Source organism: Triticum aestivum, chromosome 5A, assembly GCF_018294505.1.
Source record: "Triticum aestivum cultivar Chinese Spring chromosome 5A, IWGSC CS RefSeq v2.1, whole genome shotgun sequence".
In the NCBI taxonomy this organism is placed as follows: domain Eukaryota; kingdom Viridiplantae; phylum Streptophyta; class Magnoliopsida; order Poales; family Poaceae; genus Triticum; species Triticum aestivum.
Window position 1 is genome coordinate 831114 of NC_057806.1, and position 16282 is coordinate 847395.

The following is a 16282-nucleotide window of genomic DNA, read 5'->3' on the forward strand; positions in this document are numbered from 1 at the left end:
TTGACAGAATTCTTCAATCACTGCCACCAAGCTACAAGAGCTTCGTGATGAACTATAATATGCAAGGGATGGAAAAGAAAATTCCCGAGCTCTTCACGATGCTGAAGGCTGCGGATGTAGAAATCAAGAAGGAGCATCAAGTGTTGATGGTCAACAAGACCACCAGTTCCAAGAAAAGGGGTAAAGGGAAGAAGAAGGGGAACTTCAAGAAGAACTGCAAACAAGTTGCTGCTCAAGAGAAGAAACCCAAGTCTGGACCTAAGCCTGAGACTGAGTGCTTCTATTGCAAAGGGACTGGCCACGGGAAGCGGAACTGCCCCAAGTATTTGGCAGGTAAGAAGGATGGCAAGGTGAACAAAGGTATATGTGATATACATGTTATTGATGTGTACCTTACTAAAGCTCGCAGTAGCACCTGGGTATTTGATACTGGTTCTGTTTCTAACATTTGCAACTCGAAACAGGGACTATGGATTAAGCGGAGATTGGCTAAGGACGAGGTGACGATGCGCGTGGGAAATGGTTCCAAAGTTGATGTGATCGCGGTCAGCACGCTACCTCTACATCTACCTTCGGGATTAGTTTTAGACCTGAATAATTGTTATTTGGTGCGAGCGTTAAGCATGAACATTATATCTGGATCTTGTTTGATGCGAGATGGTTATTCATTTAAATCTGAGAATAATGGTTGTTCTATTTTTATGAGTAATATCTTTTATGGCCATGCACCCTTGAAGAGTGGTCTATTGTTGTTGAATCTCGATTATAGTGATACACATATTCATAATGTTGAAGCCAAAAGATGCAGAGTTGATAATGATAGTGCAACTTATTTGTGGCACTGCCGTTTAGGTCATATTGGTGTAAAGCGCATGAAGAAACTCCATACTAACGGAATTTTGGAATCACTTGATTATGAATCACTTGGTACTTGCGAACCATGCCTCATGGGCAAGATGACTAAAACGCCGTTCTTCGGAACAATGGAGCGAGCAACAGATTTGTTGGAAATCATACATACTGATGTATGTGGTCCGATGAATATTGAGGCTAGCGGCGGGTATCATTATTTTCTCACCTTCATAGATGATTTAAGCAGATATGGGTATATCAACTTAATGGAACATAAATCTGAAGCATTTTAAAAGTTCAAAGAATTTCAGAGTGAAGTGGAAAATCATCGTAATAAGAAAATAAAGTTTCTATGATCTGATCGTAGAGGAGAATATTTGAGTTACGAGTTTGGTCTTCATTTGGAACAATGCGGAATAGTTTCGCAACTCACGCCACCTGGAACTCAACAACATAATGGTGTGTCCGAACGTCGTAACCACACTTTATTAGATATGGTGCGATCTATGATGTATCTTACTGATTTACCGCTATCATTTTGGGGTTATGCTTTAGAGAAGGCTGCATTCACGTTAAATGGGGCACCATCTAAATCCGTTGAGACGACGCCCTATGAACTGTGGTTTGGTAAGAAACCAAAGTTGTCGTTTCTGAAAGTTTGGGGCTGCGATGCTTATGTGAAAAAGCTTCAACCTGATAAGATCGAACCCAAATCGGAGAAATGTGTCTTCATAGGATACCCAAAGGAGACTATTGGGTACACCTTCTATCACAGATCCGAAGGCAAGACATTTGATGCAAAGAATGGATCCTTTCTAGAGAAGGAGTTTCTCTCAAAAGAATTGAGTGGGAGGAAACTAGAACTTGATGAGGTAATTGTACCTGCTCCCTTATTGGAAAGTAGTTCATCACAGAAACCGGGTCCTGTGACACCTACACCAATTAGTGAGGAAGCTAATGATATTGATCTAGAAACTTCAGATCAAGTTACTACTGAACCTCGTAGGTCAACCAGAGTAAGATCTGCACAAGAGTGGTATAGTAATCCTATTCTGGAGGTCATGTTACTTGACCGTAGCGAACCTACGAACTATGAGGAAGCGATGATGAGCCCAGATTCTGCAAAATGGCTTGAGGCCATGAAATCTGAGATGGGAACCATGTACGGGAACAAAGTGTGGACTTTGGTTGACTTGCCCAATGATTGGCAAGCCATCGAGAATAAATGGATCTTCAAGAAGAAGACTGACGCTGACGGTAATGTTACTGTCTAGAAAGCTCGACTTGTTGCGAAAGGTTTTCGACAAGTTCAAGGGGTTGACTATGATGAGACTTTCTCACCAGTAGCGATGCTTAAGTCTGTCCGAATCATGTTAGCAATTGCCGCATTTTATGATTATGAAATTTGGCAAATGGATGTCAAAACTGCATTCCTGAATGGATTGATAGAAGAAGAGTTGTATATGATGCAACCAGAAGGTTTTGTCGATCCAAAATGTGCTAACAAAGTGTGCAAGATCCAGCGATCCATTTATGGACTGGTACAAGCCTCTCGGAGTTGGAATAAACGTTTTGATAGTGTGATCAAAGCATATGGTTTTATACAAACTTTTGGAGAAGCCTGTATTTACAAGAAAGTGAGTGGGAGCTCTGTAGCATTTCTAATACTATATGAAGATGACATGTTGTTGATTGGAAATGATATAGAATTTCTGGATAGCATAAAAGGATACTTGAATAAGAGTTTTTCAATGAAAGACCTCGGTGAAGCTGCTTATATATTGGGCATCAAGATCTATAGAGATAGATCAAGGCGCTTAATTGGACTTTCACAAAGCACATACCTTGATAAAGTTTTGAAAAAGTTCAAAATGGATCAAGCAAAGAAAGGGTTCTTGCCTGTGTTACAAGGTGTGAAGTTGAGTCAGACTCAATGCCTGACCACTGCAGAAGATAGAGAGAAAATGAAAAATGTTCCCTATGCTTCTGCCATCGGCTCTATCATGTATGCAATGCCGTGTACAGGACCTGATGTGTGCCTTGCTATTAGGTTAGCAGGGAGGTACCAAAGTAATCCAGGAGTGGATCATTGGACAGCGGTCAAGAACATCCTGAAATACCTGAAAAGGACTAAGGATATGTTTCTCGTTTATGGAGGTGACAAAGAGCTCGTCGTAAATGGTTACGTCGATGCAAGCTTTGATACTGATCCAGACGGTTCTAAATCGCAAAACAGATATGTGCTTATATTGAACGGTGGAGCTGTCAGTCAGTGCAGTTCTAAACAAAGCGTCGTGCCGGGATCTACGTGTGAAGCGGATTACATAGCTGATTTGGAAGCAGCAAATGAAGGAGTCTGGATGAAGGATTTCATATCCGATCTAGGTGGCATACCTAGTGCATCGGGTCCAATGAAAATCTTTTGTGACAATACTGGTGCAATTGCCTTGGCAAAGGAATCCAGATTTCACAAGAGAACCAAACACATCAAGAGACGCTTCAATTCCATCCGTGATCAAGTCCAGGTGGGAGACGTAGAGATTTGCAAGATATATATGGATCTGAATGTTGCAGACCCATTGACTTAGCCTCTCTCACGAGCAAATCATGATCAGCACCAAGACTCCATGGGTGTTAGAATCATCACTGTGTAATCCAGATTATTGACTCTAGTGCAAGTGGGAGACTGAAGTAAATATGCCCTAGAGGCAATAATAAAGTTATTATTTATTTCCTTATTTCATGATAAATGTCTATTATTCATGCTAGAATTGTATTAACTGGAAACATAATACATGTGTCAATACATAGACAAATAGAGTGTCACTAGTATGCCTCTACTTGACTAGATCGTTGATTAAAGATGGTAAAGTTTCCTAACCATAGACATGAGTTGTCATTTGATAAACGGGATCACATCATTAGGAGAAGATGTGATTGACTTGATCCATTCCGTTAGCTTAGCACTTGATCGTTTTAGTTTACTGCTATTGCTTTCTTCATGACTTATACATGTTCCTATGACTTTGAGATTATGCAACTCCCGATTACCGGAGGAACACTTTGTGTGCTACCAAACATCACAATGTAACTGGGTTATTATAAAGGTGCTCTACAGGTGTCTCCGATGGTACTTGTTGAGTTGGCATAGATCGAGATTAGGATTTTTCACTCCGATTGTCGGAGAGGTATCTCTGGGCCCTCTCGGTAATGCACATCCCTATAAGCCTTGCAAGCAATGTGACTAATGAGTTAGTTGCGGGATGATGCATTACAGAACAAGCAAAGAGACTTGCCAGTAACGAGATTGAGCTAGGTATTGAGATACCTACGATTGAATCTCGGGCAAGAAACATACTGATGACAAAGCGAACAACGCATGTTGTTATGCGGTTTGATCAATAAAGATCTTGGTAGAATATGTAGGAGCCAATATGAGCATCTAGGTTCCTCTATTGGTTATTGAACGGAGATGTGTCTCGGTCATGTCTACATAGTTCTCGAACCCATAGGGTCCGCACACTTAACGTTCGGTGACGATCAATATTATGAGTCTATGTGTTTTGATGTACCGAAGGAAGTTCGGAGTCCCGGATATGATCACGGACATGACGAGGAGTCTCTAAATAGTCGAGACATAAAGGTCGATATATTGGATGACTGCATTTGGACTTCGGAAGGGTTCCGGGCAAGTTCGGACAAATACCGGAGTATCGCGGGGTTACCGAAACCCCCCAGGGAGTGTAACTGGCCTATTGGGCCTTAGTGGAGAAGAGGAGGGGCGGCCAGGGTAGGCCGCGCGCCCCCTCCCCCTCTAGTCTGAATTGGACAAGGAGGGGGCGGCGCCCCCCTTTCCTTCCCCCTCTCTCCTCCTTCCCTCTCTCCTAGTCCTACTCTTGGAAGGGTTGGAGTCCTACCTTCGGTGGGAGTAGGACTCCCGTTGGGGCGTGCCTAGGAGGGCCGGCCCCTCCCCCTCCTCCACTCCTTTATATATGGGGGAGGGGGGCACCCCATAGACACACAAGTTGATCATTGATCTTTTAGCCGTGTGCGATGCCCCCCTCCACCATAATCCACCTCGGTCATATCGTAGCGGTGCTTAGGCGAAGCCCTGCGTCGGTAGCTTCATGAACACCGTCATCACACCGCCGTGCTGACGAAACTCTCCCTTGAAGCTCTACTGGACCGTGAGTCTGTGGGACGTCACCAAGCTGAACGTGTGCAGATAGTGGAGGTGCCGTACGTTCGATACTAGGATCGGTCGATCGTGAAGACGTACGACTACATCAACCACGTTGTCATAATGCTTCCGCTTTCGGTCTATGAGGGTACGTGGACAACACTCTCCCCTCTCGTTGCTATGCATCACCATGATCTTGCGTGTACGTAGGATTATTTTTGAAATTACTACGTTCCCCAACAGTCGGTCCCTCTTACATAAATGAAATTCTGGCCTCTTTTTTAAGTTGGTAGAGCCGATTTTCCTCTTTTTATTGTTCATGTCCTCGGAATCATTTGTTGACTCTGATGGAGTCTTGTTTTTTCCTTTTTTTCTCAGTATCCTATGAAACATACTCGTCATTCTTAAATAATTGCAATACCACCCTTTTCTTTTTGCCCCCATGATTTGGTGGAGTCGATTCAACCACACTTACTTCTTGCTGCTTTCGAAATGATTCATCATGGCTGTCATCATCTGTGAATGCACGGGGTTCGTCAGGCTCTCGCGATCTCGTAGCCTTCACAGAGTGGTGCTTACTCCATCTATTGGACGAATTTTGTCATACGAAATAAAACGCGTGTTAGCCTTTAGCAGATTCTTGCTCCGTTATAGGTAAAATGTGCATCACCTGAAAAGCTTCAAGGCTTGTGGAGGCTTTGGAATGCATTTGCGTATCCAAACTATGAGCACCCTGGATATCATCCACTTCTTTAAAATGCTTACGAAGACCCCTGAGATCCTGTTCGATTTTTACAGCAGCTCCTTCAAATGATTCATCTTGTACGTGGAAGATCACATGTTATTTCTGAAATGACAATGATTGTTTCATAATTAAGTTAACATGCGTGCGTCAAAATCTTCATCAAGGTTCTTCATGGGGGTCTCCGTGTCATCCCTTTTTATTCCCTGCTTACAATGGTGCTTAGCAGCGACCTCCGTGACATCCTTTTGTTTCCCCTAGTCAGAAGCATGCTCAACATTCTCAACATAGGCCTCCATCGGGTGTGAAGGTGCCCCGAGGTTAGAAAGATGTATGTCTTGCACTCCTGGAAATGTTCCATCGCGTTTTTCTTAAAAAGATACATGTTAGTCTAGGGTGTTTTCATAGTAAACTAATTTAGAAAAAACCTTGTACACGTAAACTTCCAATTATATATACTAATCTCATAATTCTATGCTTACGTTCAATTCTTTGATGAGGTCCTCTGTGAGCTTGCCATTAGTACGGGTACGCTTAATGCACTCATCCATTTTCTTTTCAAGGGTGCACATCCTATCGACTTGTTCTGCACCGGCCTCCCGCACGAGGGAGGCAACTTCTTGCAAATCAGTCAATACACGTCTGACGAGTACCTCAATCTGAGACTTTGAAATAGTTAGAATCATATAACTTCATACTAGTTAATGTTATAATATATATTTGTGCCTCATGTAACTCACTTACCTGAGCGCCAGTTTTTGGTTTGGCTAGCGTACCATCTCGTGCTGGAATGAAAGGCCTCCTCAAGTCCTCAACATACTGCAGTTTAGTATCGTTAGTATGATTTAGAAAACATGTTACATAATCCAGTCAATGTGCTGACATTTTACCTCTCCAACTCCCAGATAATTATTCTGGATTATATTGTCAATCTTTGTTGCCTTCTCCTCGCTCCAGTTCTGGATCAGCGGCTTTATCCCTTATTCATACGAGATGCTAGAGTTCAATTGGTGCACTCTGAACTTCTCATAGTACCATGTCTGCATGCCAACAAAAGCAGTTTACAAACATTCTCGTACATTATGTAATGTGTGTTAGGTAATTGATAATTGTACTACTGCGAATTACCTGCAGCAGTGATAGGTTCCCCTCCAGATTGGCCTCACCATTTACAAAATTCTACACGTTATCCATAAGATAGTCAAGTGTTAGCTGTCCAAGATTTGTGCCCTTTATCGTCTCAACGTTTCTAACAATCCCAATATATTTGTTATCCACATACTCCTCTTTTGTTCGGCATACATATTTGCCTATGGTGTACAAGAGAAATGGCCTGACAAAATTTGGTGTGTTGTCACCTTTCATCTTGGCCAGCAATCCTTTGAAATTTATTTTGGTGTCATTACGGTCTTTCAGTTTCTTCCACAATCCATATTAATATCAAGATTTGAACGGACGTGCTTCTTCCCATCGCAGTACATTTCAAGAACATTTGCTAAATATGATTATTTTCAAAATTCATGAACATTTATTCAAATATGGGTAGATTTTTAGAATTTGATTTCTTTTTCAAATATGAGAATAGTTTAAAAATTCATTAACATTTTTTTGAAGTCCCGGATTTTTCTAAATTAGTAAACATTTTAGAAAATTCAGTTTTTATATAGGAGAATTATTTTCAAGTTCATTTATAGAAAAATCAGAACATATTTTGAAATCTATGAAAAATTATCAAATTCATGAAAAATTTAAATCCAGGAACAATTTTCAAATTCATACAATTTGTTTGAAATATGAGAACAATTTTAAAATGTGAAAACTACTCTTTCAAAATTTGGGAAATTTATTCAAATTTGTTTATATTTAATTGTCGAATATTTTTTAAAAATCCAAGAACATTTTTAAAAATAAGAAGTTTATTAATTCTGAATATGTTTCCAAATTTTGAACCTTGTCTCACAATGTTATTTAAATTCTGGATTTGTTTTTCAAATCCATGATGTTTTTTTTGAAATTTGGGATATTTTTATATTTGATGAACATGTTTTGCAATTCATAAAACAAATTAATATTAGTGAACATTTTTTAAATTCATGAATATGTATTCGAATTTGAGTAATTTCAAATTAGTGATTGTGTTGTCTCATTCACAATATTTTTTGAATCCCAACGATTTTTGGCAATTTTTTATGAATGAATTTTTTTCGAAGTGCACGTGAGGCCATGTGTTTGCGCGTTTGGTGGCTATGGCGGGAATTTCCTAACGGAGGCTCGCTGCGTCAAGTTGTTGCGGTAAATCCTATTCGCCGCTTGATGTGACGAACTGTCAAGCAATCCCACAGAGAAGCACAGCGAGCGACAGACATGGGCTGGTCCACTTATAAATAGTTTTGAGAGCGACTAATTAACGAGCGCTCCTTCGGAAGCCTCACAACGATCAGCGCCACTTGGCACGCTCTCAGCGATTCGCCACGTGTCACGCTCTGGGCGCTTCCTCTGGATTTTTATTTTATTTTTCCGCACGCGTTTTCGGCTTTTAAAATGGTTTTTTCTGAGGTTTTTCAATGTTTTGGTTTTTCACCGGTCTTCCCTAGCTTTTCCCTTTCGTGAGAGGCACGCCCGTGCCTCATGGAAACAAAAAAAACACGTTTTTTTTCTTTTCGCGAGAGGCACGGTTTTGCTTCCCTGAGAGGCACGGTTGTGCTTTCGCGAGAGTCACGGCCCTGCCTCTTAGAAACGAAAAAAAACGTTTTTTTGTTTTTTTGCTTCTGCGAGAGGCACCGTTGTGCATTCACGAGAGTCACAACCATGCCTCCTCGGAAACGTAAAAAAATGCGTTTTATGTATTTTTTTCTTTCGCGAGAGTCACGGTTTTGCTTCTGCGAGAGGCACGGTTGTGATTTCGTCAGAGGCACGGGCGCGCCTCTTTCGAAAAGGGAAAAACCCGTGCTCCTGGTCCGGTTTTTTTCTCTGGTTTTTTTGTCCGTTTTTTTTCGTGAAAAAAAAGTTCGTCAAAATCTATCAACACGGGATCTAGTTTTGAATATCTCGACGCGAACTGGACGCACGGTTTAAGAGATAAAACGTTTTGAATAAACGGATCTACAAAAAAAGAAAAAAATCTTAGGTTGCGACAAGTGGCGCACATGCAGCGCGCCACTTGTCGCAACATGGGAATTGGAATGATCTTCACAACGAGTACTCTTTAACTAGTGATTTCGCATAGTTTCTGTTTGTTTCCTTTTTGATTTGTTTTGATTAGTTTCTGTTTCTTTAATTTATGTTTTTCTTTTCAAATTTCACAACTTCGCAAAATTTGTTAGCAAATTTAAGAAAAATATTTGTATTATATTTTTGTTCCTGAGTTTCAATAAATGTTCCTAATTCAAAATTTGTTCACAATTTACAAAAAAATGTTCATGTTTGAAATTTTTGTTCGTGAGTTTCATAAAATGTTCCCATTTCAAAAATTTGATCACACATTTCAAATTTTGTTTGGGAGTTTCAAAAAATGTCCACGATATATTAAACAATGATTATGTCTTCAAAAAAGTTTCACGAGATTGAAAAATGTTCCTCTTTGAAATTTATGAAATTTTGTTCGGAATTTTCTAAAGATGTTTGCAATATTTTAAATGGTGTTTGTGTTTTCAATTTTACGGGGAGTTTAAAAAATAATCTTGCTTCCTAAAATTGTTCGCTTTTTTTCGAAATATTTGAGTCTTGTCAAATTTTGTTCACAATTTTTAAAAGTGTTCGGATTTCGTAGAATATTATGTTTTTTTCAGAATTTTTTTGCGATCAAAATTTAGAAAATGTTCGGATCTACATTCGGTTTGGTTCTTAAGTTTCTGCGCAGCTTAGTGCACAATATAGCCAGCTAGCTCAACTGGTAAACACCACTTTGCCTTAACCACCTGCTATCTAGTTTGAGCCTTACTGAGCGCGCCTTTTTTTTATCGTTACAGTTTTCCGCTTTGCACTGCTCGCTAGCCACCTGGGCCGGCCCAGTCAGCAAACTTCACAGAACATTTTTCGACGTTCTGCCGTAACGAGCGGAACATAGGATCACCCAGTTGTCGCTGCTTCGGACAGAGGCGAACGACCAAGCGATCAAGATGGGCCAGCCCAAAGACGAGATAGCACACTGTCCGGTCCTGGGAACATTGTGGAAAGTTCCTGACTGGTTTTGGGAACCTTCTAGAAGGTTCTTGAACCGGTTTTGCCCTGATTTTTTCTATTTCTTTTTCTTTTTTATTTTTCATTGTTTTATTTTATTGTTTTTTTATTTTACTTTCTTCATTTTTTGTGTCTGTATTTCATTTTTCAATTTCTTTTTCTCCTCTTTTTATTTCCTTTTTGTTCTCCGGAACTTGAAATTCTTTTCTAAATTTAAAAAATGTTCAGAAGTTCAAAAAATGTTCTTGTTATTAATTTTTGTTCACAAAGTCAAAAGATGATCTTCATTTTCTAAAAGAATGTTCGCATATTATTAAAAATGTTCGCTTTTAAGTAAAATATACATAAGTTAAAAAAATCATGTTTTCTAATTTCATGTAGGAGTTTATAACATCTTCCCATTTCAAAATTTGTTCACCAATTTCAGAAAAATGTTCATGTTTTCAAATTTTGTTGGGAGTTTCAATAAATGTTTCCATTAAAAGAATTGTTCACAAATTCAAAAACTTTTCTTTTTTCAATTTTTTTTGAGAGTTTTAAAAAAGTGCGCAAGTTTAAAACCTGTTCATGTTTTCAAGTTTTGTTCAGCAGTTTCAAGAAATGTTCCATTTTTCAATAATGTCTGTGTATACAATTTTTTTTGGAAATTTAAGAATGTTCTGCTTTCCAAAAAAGTTCACGTTTTCTATATTTGGGTATTTTTTTAAAAACATCACGTTTGCAGGAATTGTTTGCATTTTTCGAAATGATTGAGTTTTTAAAGTTTTATTCACAATTTCGAAAAGTGTTCTCTGTTTCATACAACATTCAGGTTTTTTCTCAAAATAATGCTTTCTGTAAAAGAAAATGAAAAATATTCGATTGTGCACTCGGTTTGGTTCTTAATATTTTGCGATGCATTTCGAACCAGGTAGCTCAATTGGCTAGATGTACTTTTTGAAGCGTCTGGTCTCAGGTTCGAACTCTGCTTAGCGCAGTCTTTTTCCGAGCGCTGCATTTTCCGTTCAGTACTGTACATTACCCAAATGGGCCGGCCCAGTCGGGAGGGACTGTGCGTAGAGTCGACATTCTGCCGCAGAGAGCGGCAGATAGGACCCCTTGTTTTTTTTTGAGAAAGAGATAGGACCCCTTGCTATAGCATGGCTAATTCCTATTGGGCTGTAGCCACTCTTCGCTTGTTTCATGAGCGGGCCAGCCCATCTAAAGCCATTTAGCAAATATAGGTGTTTGCTTTTCAATTGTTCTTTTTAGTTTCCCACTTTTTTATTTCCAATTTTTTAAAAAAACTCATGTTTTTACAAAATTACAAACTTTTAACAATTTCACAAAGTTTTTCAAAACTTGCGAAGATATTTTAATTTATGAATTTTTTTCCAAATTTATTTTGAAATTCTATAGATTTTTATTTAAATTTACGAGCCTTCAGAAAAATGCAAAATTTTTAAATTAATTTTCAAAATCTGTGATATTTTTCAAATTCATTATCATTTTTCATATTCCTGAAGGTTTTTAAAATTCCTGAAGAGTTTTCAAAGTAGGATTTTGTTTCTGAAAATTTGTGAATAATTTTGTGAACTTTTTCCAAATTTGTAAAATAAAATAAAATCTGTGAACCTTCTTGAGGCGAGCGTACGAGGCAATTGGCTGTTTCATGGACTCCTCATTCAAAAGGTTGTATCATGAACCTCTCAGATTTGGAACCATGCACATCCGGTCGTTGTACTCATTGTGGTTTCTAGCTAGATAGATGGTACCCCTATTTCCTAGGAATTATTGAGGGCATCTCACTTGTGGCTCATATGGGGTAGACATGCATGGGTGCAACCAAATTTTCACCCACATGCAGTATGGCATCCGCGAAGCTCTCATGACCTCATGCTCTCGTTGTGCAACATCTCCTATTTAAAGCCACAATCACCTTCATAAGAGTCCCCGACGTAAGCATCGATCTCATTGAAAGCAGCAACATCTCGTTGAATCATCCCTCTACCACATGTCAACTAGAGTAATGGCCCCAGCCAAGAAGATTGCGGTGGCACAAATCCTTGTCATCGTCATGGTGGCAACTTCATTATTACAGACGTCAAGGGCCACCGTCACGAAGTCCGGCGAGGAGCTGTTCAAGATGGCCCTTGTCGGGCTCATGGATGTGGCCATTGACGACGTCATCGCCGCCACCCCACCATCGAAAATACCCGAAGTAAAAGCGGCTGGGGAGAAGCAACAACTCCTCGCTATGGCCAAGGTGGACACGGCCAAAGGAGACAAGGCCAAATTAGAAGCATTCATGTCGGCCTACAAGAAGGCTGCTGAGCAAGTCCTTGCCGCGCCACCTGCTCAGAAGTTCTCGGTTATGGATACAGGCTTTACCGAGGCTTCTCACCCAGCTCCGTAATTGGCACCTCATTCACCCATATACTTGTTTTGTTTCTTATTTTCATTTTTATTTCTTCCTATTTCTATTGGCGATTTTGTTTCGCATGATCAATCACTTGCAATAATCTAGATATAAGGAACCCTCATGTACGGGCACATTACGATATGTACTACGTTTATTTTCCCAAATCTATATCTATACCTATACCCTCACGTACGGTTTTTGTCGATTCTGACCCGTTTCATGGACTAGTACTCACCGTTTTGGGGTCCTGAAGCGATTTCCATAGTTGTTGAACCCGCAAGGTGCGCTTACATGTCGGTCGTCAACACCCGCAATTTTGGTCGATTCTGGCCCGTTTCCTGGCCTATAACTCATTGTTTTTGGGTCCCGGAGTGATTTTCACGATTGTCGTACCCTGGGGTGCGTTTACGCGGTGGTCATCAACACTCGCGATATTGTCGATTTTGTCCCGTTTCGTGGACTATTACTCACTATTTTGGGGTCCCAAAGCAAATTCCATGGTTTTTGAACCCCAAGGTGCGCTTACGTCTCGGTCATCAATAATCGCAGTTTTGGCCGATTCTGGTCCGTTTCGTGCACAATTTACTCACCGTTTTGGGGTCCTAAAGCGATTTCCACGATTGACAATCCCCGAGGTGCGTTTACATGTCCGTCGTCAACACTGACAGTTTTGGCCAATTCTGACCCATTTCATGGACTATTACTCACCGTTTTGGGGTCCCAAAGTGATTTCCATAGTTGTTGAACCCGCAAGGTGTGCTTATGTGTCGGTCATCAACACTTGCAGTTTTGGCCGATTCTGGCCCGTTTCGTGGACTATTACTCACTGTTTTTGGGTCCCGGAGTGATTTCCACGATTGACGAACCCTGGGGTGCCTTTACGGGTCGGTCAACAACACTCGCGGTTTTAGTCGATTCTGGCCCGTGTCGTGGACTATTACTCACTGTTTTGGGGTCCCAAAGCGATTTCCATGGTTGTTCAACCCAAAGGTGCGCTTACGTGTCGGTCATCAATAATCGCAGTTTTGGCTGATTCTGGTCCATTTCGTGGACAATTACTCACCGTTTTGTGGTCCTAAAGCGATTTCCATGGTTGTTGAACCCAAAGGTGCGCTTACGTGTCGGTCATCAACAATCGCAGTTTTGATCGATTCTGGCCCATTCCGTGGACTATTACTCGTTGATTTTGGGTCCCGGAGTGATTTCCACGATTGACAAACCCCGGGGTGCGTTTACGTGTTGGTCATCAACACTCGCGGTTTTTGTTGATTTTGTCCCGTTTCCTGGACTATTACTCATTGTTTTGGGGTCCCAATGCAATTTCCATGGTTGTTGAACCCCAAGGTGCGCTTTCGTGTCGGTCATCAATAATCGCAGTTTTGGCCGATTCTGGACCATTTCGTGCACAATTACTCACCATTTTGGGGTCCTAAAGCGATTTCCATGATTGGAGATCCTCGGGGTGCGTTGACATGTCTGTTGTCAATACTCAGAGTTTTGGCCAATTCTGACCCGTTTCGTGGACTATTACTCCTGGGGTCCCGAAGTGATTTCCATTATGTTGAACCCGCAAGAGGCGCTTACATGTCGGTCATCAACACTCGCAGTTTTGGCCGATTCTGGCCCGTTTCGTGGACTATTACTCACTGTTTTTGGGTCCCAGAGTGATTTCCACGATTGACGATCCCCGAGGGTGCGTTTAAGTTGTTGGGTGAATAAGCCGCAGCGTCTGTGTTGGGCACGCTAGGTGCATGTGTGGGCGCGCGTCGGGTGTGTGGGGCGCGGCCGGTCCTGTTGCATAGGTGTTTGTGTGCGTGCGTGTGCAGCACGAGGATGTGTGCGTGTGTCTGTCGGCGCAATGGGCGCGGGTGTAGACCACGTCGGGCGCTGGACCTGGTCGCACAGATCGCGTGGGTGCGCGGCGGGAGCGCGGGCCTGGAGCGCGAGGACGTGGAGAGTGCGTGGAGGTGTTGCGTCGGGGGCGCGGTGTAGAGCGCCGATGGACGCGGGTATAAAACCCTCCCGCCCGTGTGTTGTAGCGGACAGGGGTGACGAGTTCGTGCTCGTGGAAGTGGCGTTCGAGCGCCTGAGAAAAAACCTCCCGTGTCCACTGTGTGCCTATTATTCATCCTTTCACCTCGTCGTCGCTGGTTCGTGCCACGGCCGGAGAGAGAGACATCAGTGCGAGGGAGGAGAGGGCTAGATCTAGGGCTAGTCGGTTCCAACAATTGGCATCATAGCCACGTGAAGGCCAGGGCGCACCGGCGATGTCGATCGTCCCCTACGGCGGCGGTGCGGGCGGATCGCTGCCGCAGGGGGCTCCGTAGCTCACTGGCGACAACTACACGGCGTGGGCCATCAAGGTCGAGGCGAACCTCGATGCGGTGTGGTTGTGCGAGGCGTTGGTCGTGCTGGAGGACGCGGCGGCGGCCATGATCGCCAAGAAGGACAAGCCGGCAAGGGCGTACCTTCTCGGCGTGCTTGTGGAAAACCTGCTCCTGCAGGTGGCGTCGAAAAAGACGACATCGGAGTTCTGGGCCAGCCTCAAGGCGCGCTTCGTCGGGGCTGATCGCGTCAGGGCGGTGCGGCTGGCAACGCTGTAGAGTGACTTCGAGCTGCTACGGATGGGGAGCTGCGAGATGCTGGATGACTTCGCTGGCAAAATCAGCAGCATGGAGGCAACCTACGCCGGGCTAGGATCGGAGCTGGAAAACGCGGAGATGGTGAAGAAGCTGCTGGACTACGTCCCAGATCGCTTGTACGCGGTGGTTGCCGGGATGGAGCAGTTTTGCATCCTCTCGACGCTGCTCTTCGAGGACGCGCTCGGGCGCCTGAAGGCGTTCGACGAGCGGCTGCGTCGGCGTAGACAGGCGAGCGGCGAGTGGGCTGACGGTGAGCTGTTGTACACGGCGGCGCAGTGGCAGGCACGGGAGCGGCGTCACGGCGGAGCACGGGACGACGACGACGCACGCAGCGAGGCCTCGGGCTTCGGTGGCAATCGGCGGGGACGGTGCTACAAGCGCGGCGATCGTGGGCACTTCAAGTGAGACTACCCGCAGAGGCAGAAGAAGCCGATCCCGGAGCGAGCCCTGTTTGTGGAAGGCGATGTCGAGGATGCAGGCCTGCTCTGAGCGCGGCTTAGGGGGGTGAGTGTTGGGTGAATAAGCAGCGGTGTCCGCGTTGGGCACACCAGGTGCGTGTATGGGCGCGCGTCTGGTCTGTCGGGAGCGGCCGGTGCCGTGGCGTAGGTGTGTGTGTGCGTGCGTGTGTAGCACGAGGATGTGTGCATGTGTTTGTTGGCGCAACAGGCGCGGGTGTAGACCACATCGGGGGCTGGACCTGGTCGCGCGGATCGCGTGCGTGCGTGGCGGGAGCGCGGGCCGGGAGTGCAAGGACGTGGGGAGTTCGCGGAGGGGGGGGGGGTGCGTCGGGGGCCCGGTGCAGAGCGTCGATGGACGTAGGTATAAAACCCTCCCGCCCTTGTGTTGTAGCAGACAGGGGTGACGAGTTCGTTCTCGTGGAAGTGACGTTCGAGCGCGTGAGAAAAAACCTCCCATGTCCATGGTGTGCCTCTTCTTCCTCCTTCCACCTCGTCGTCGTTGGTTCGTGCCACGACCGGAGAGAGAGAGAGAGATCGGTGCGAGGGAGGAGAGTGCTAGAGCTAGGGCTTGTCGGTTCCAACATAAGTGTCCGTCGTCAACACACGTGGTTTTGCCAATTCTAAGCCGTTTCTTGGATTATTACTCACCGTTTTGTGGTCCCAAAGCGATTTCCATAGTGTTTGAACCCCAAGGTGCGCTTACGTGTCAGTCATCGACACTCTTAGTCTTGGACGATTCTGGCCCATTTCGTGTACTATTACTCACCGTTTTGGAGTCCCGGAGTGATTTCCACGATTGACGAACCCCGGGATGCGTTTATGCGTTGG

The 16282-nt window shown here is 43.6% G+C and overlaps 1 protein-coding gene across 1 annotated transcript; it reads left to right on the forward strand.

The window, feature by feature from the left end:
* Positions 1 to 11897: 11897 nt before the first annotated feature.
* On the forward strand, positions 11898 to 12542 carry LOC123106245 (uncharacterized protein OsI_031781). The gene has a single exon (XM_044528462.1). The coding sequence runs from the start codon at positions 11947 to 11949 to the stop codon at positions 12346 to 12348; it is 402 nt and encodes a 133-aa protein (XP_044384397.1). The 5' UTR covers positions 11898 to 11946; the 3' UTR covers positions 12349 to 12542.
* The last annotated feature ends 3740 nt before the right edge of the window (positions 12543 to 16282 follow it).

Excerpts from the sequence above, each read along its gene's own strand:
- LOC123106245 (XM_044528462.1), top strand. The coding sequence starts at position 11,947 with ATGTCAACTAGAGTAATGGCCCCAGCCAAGAAGATTGCGGTGGCACAA.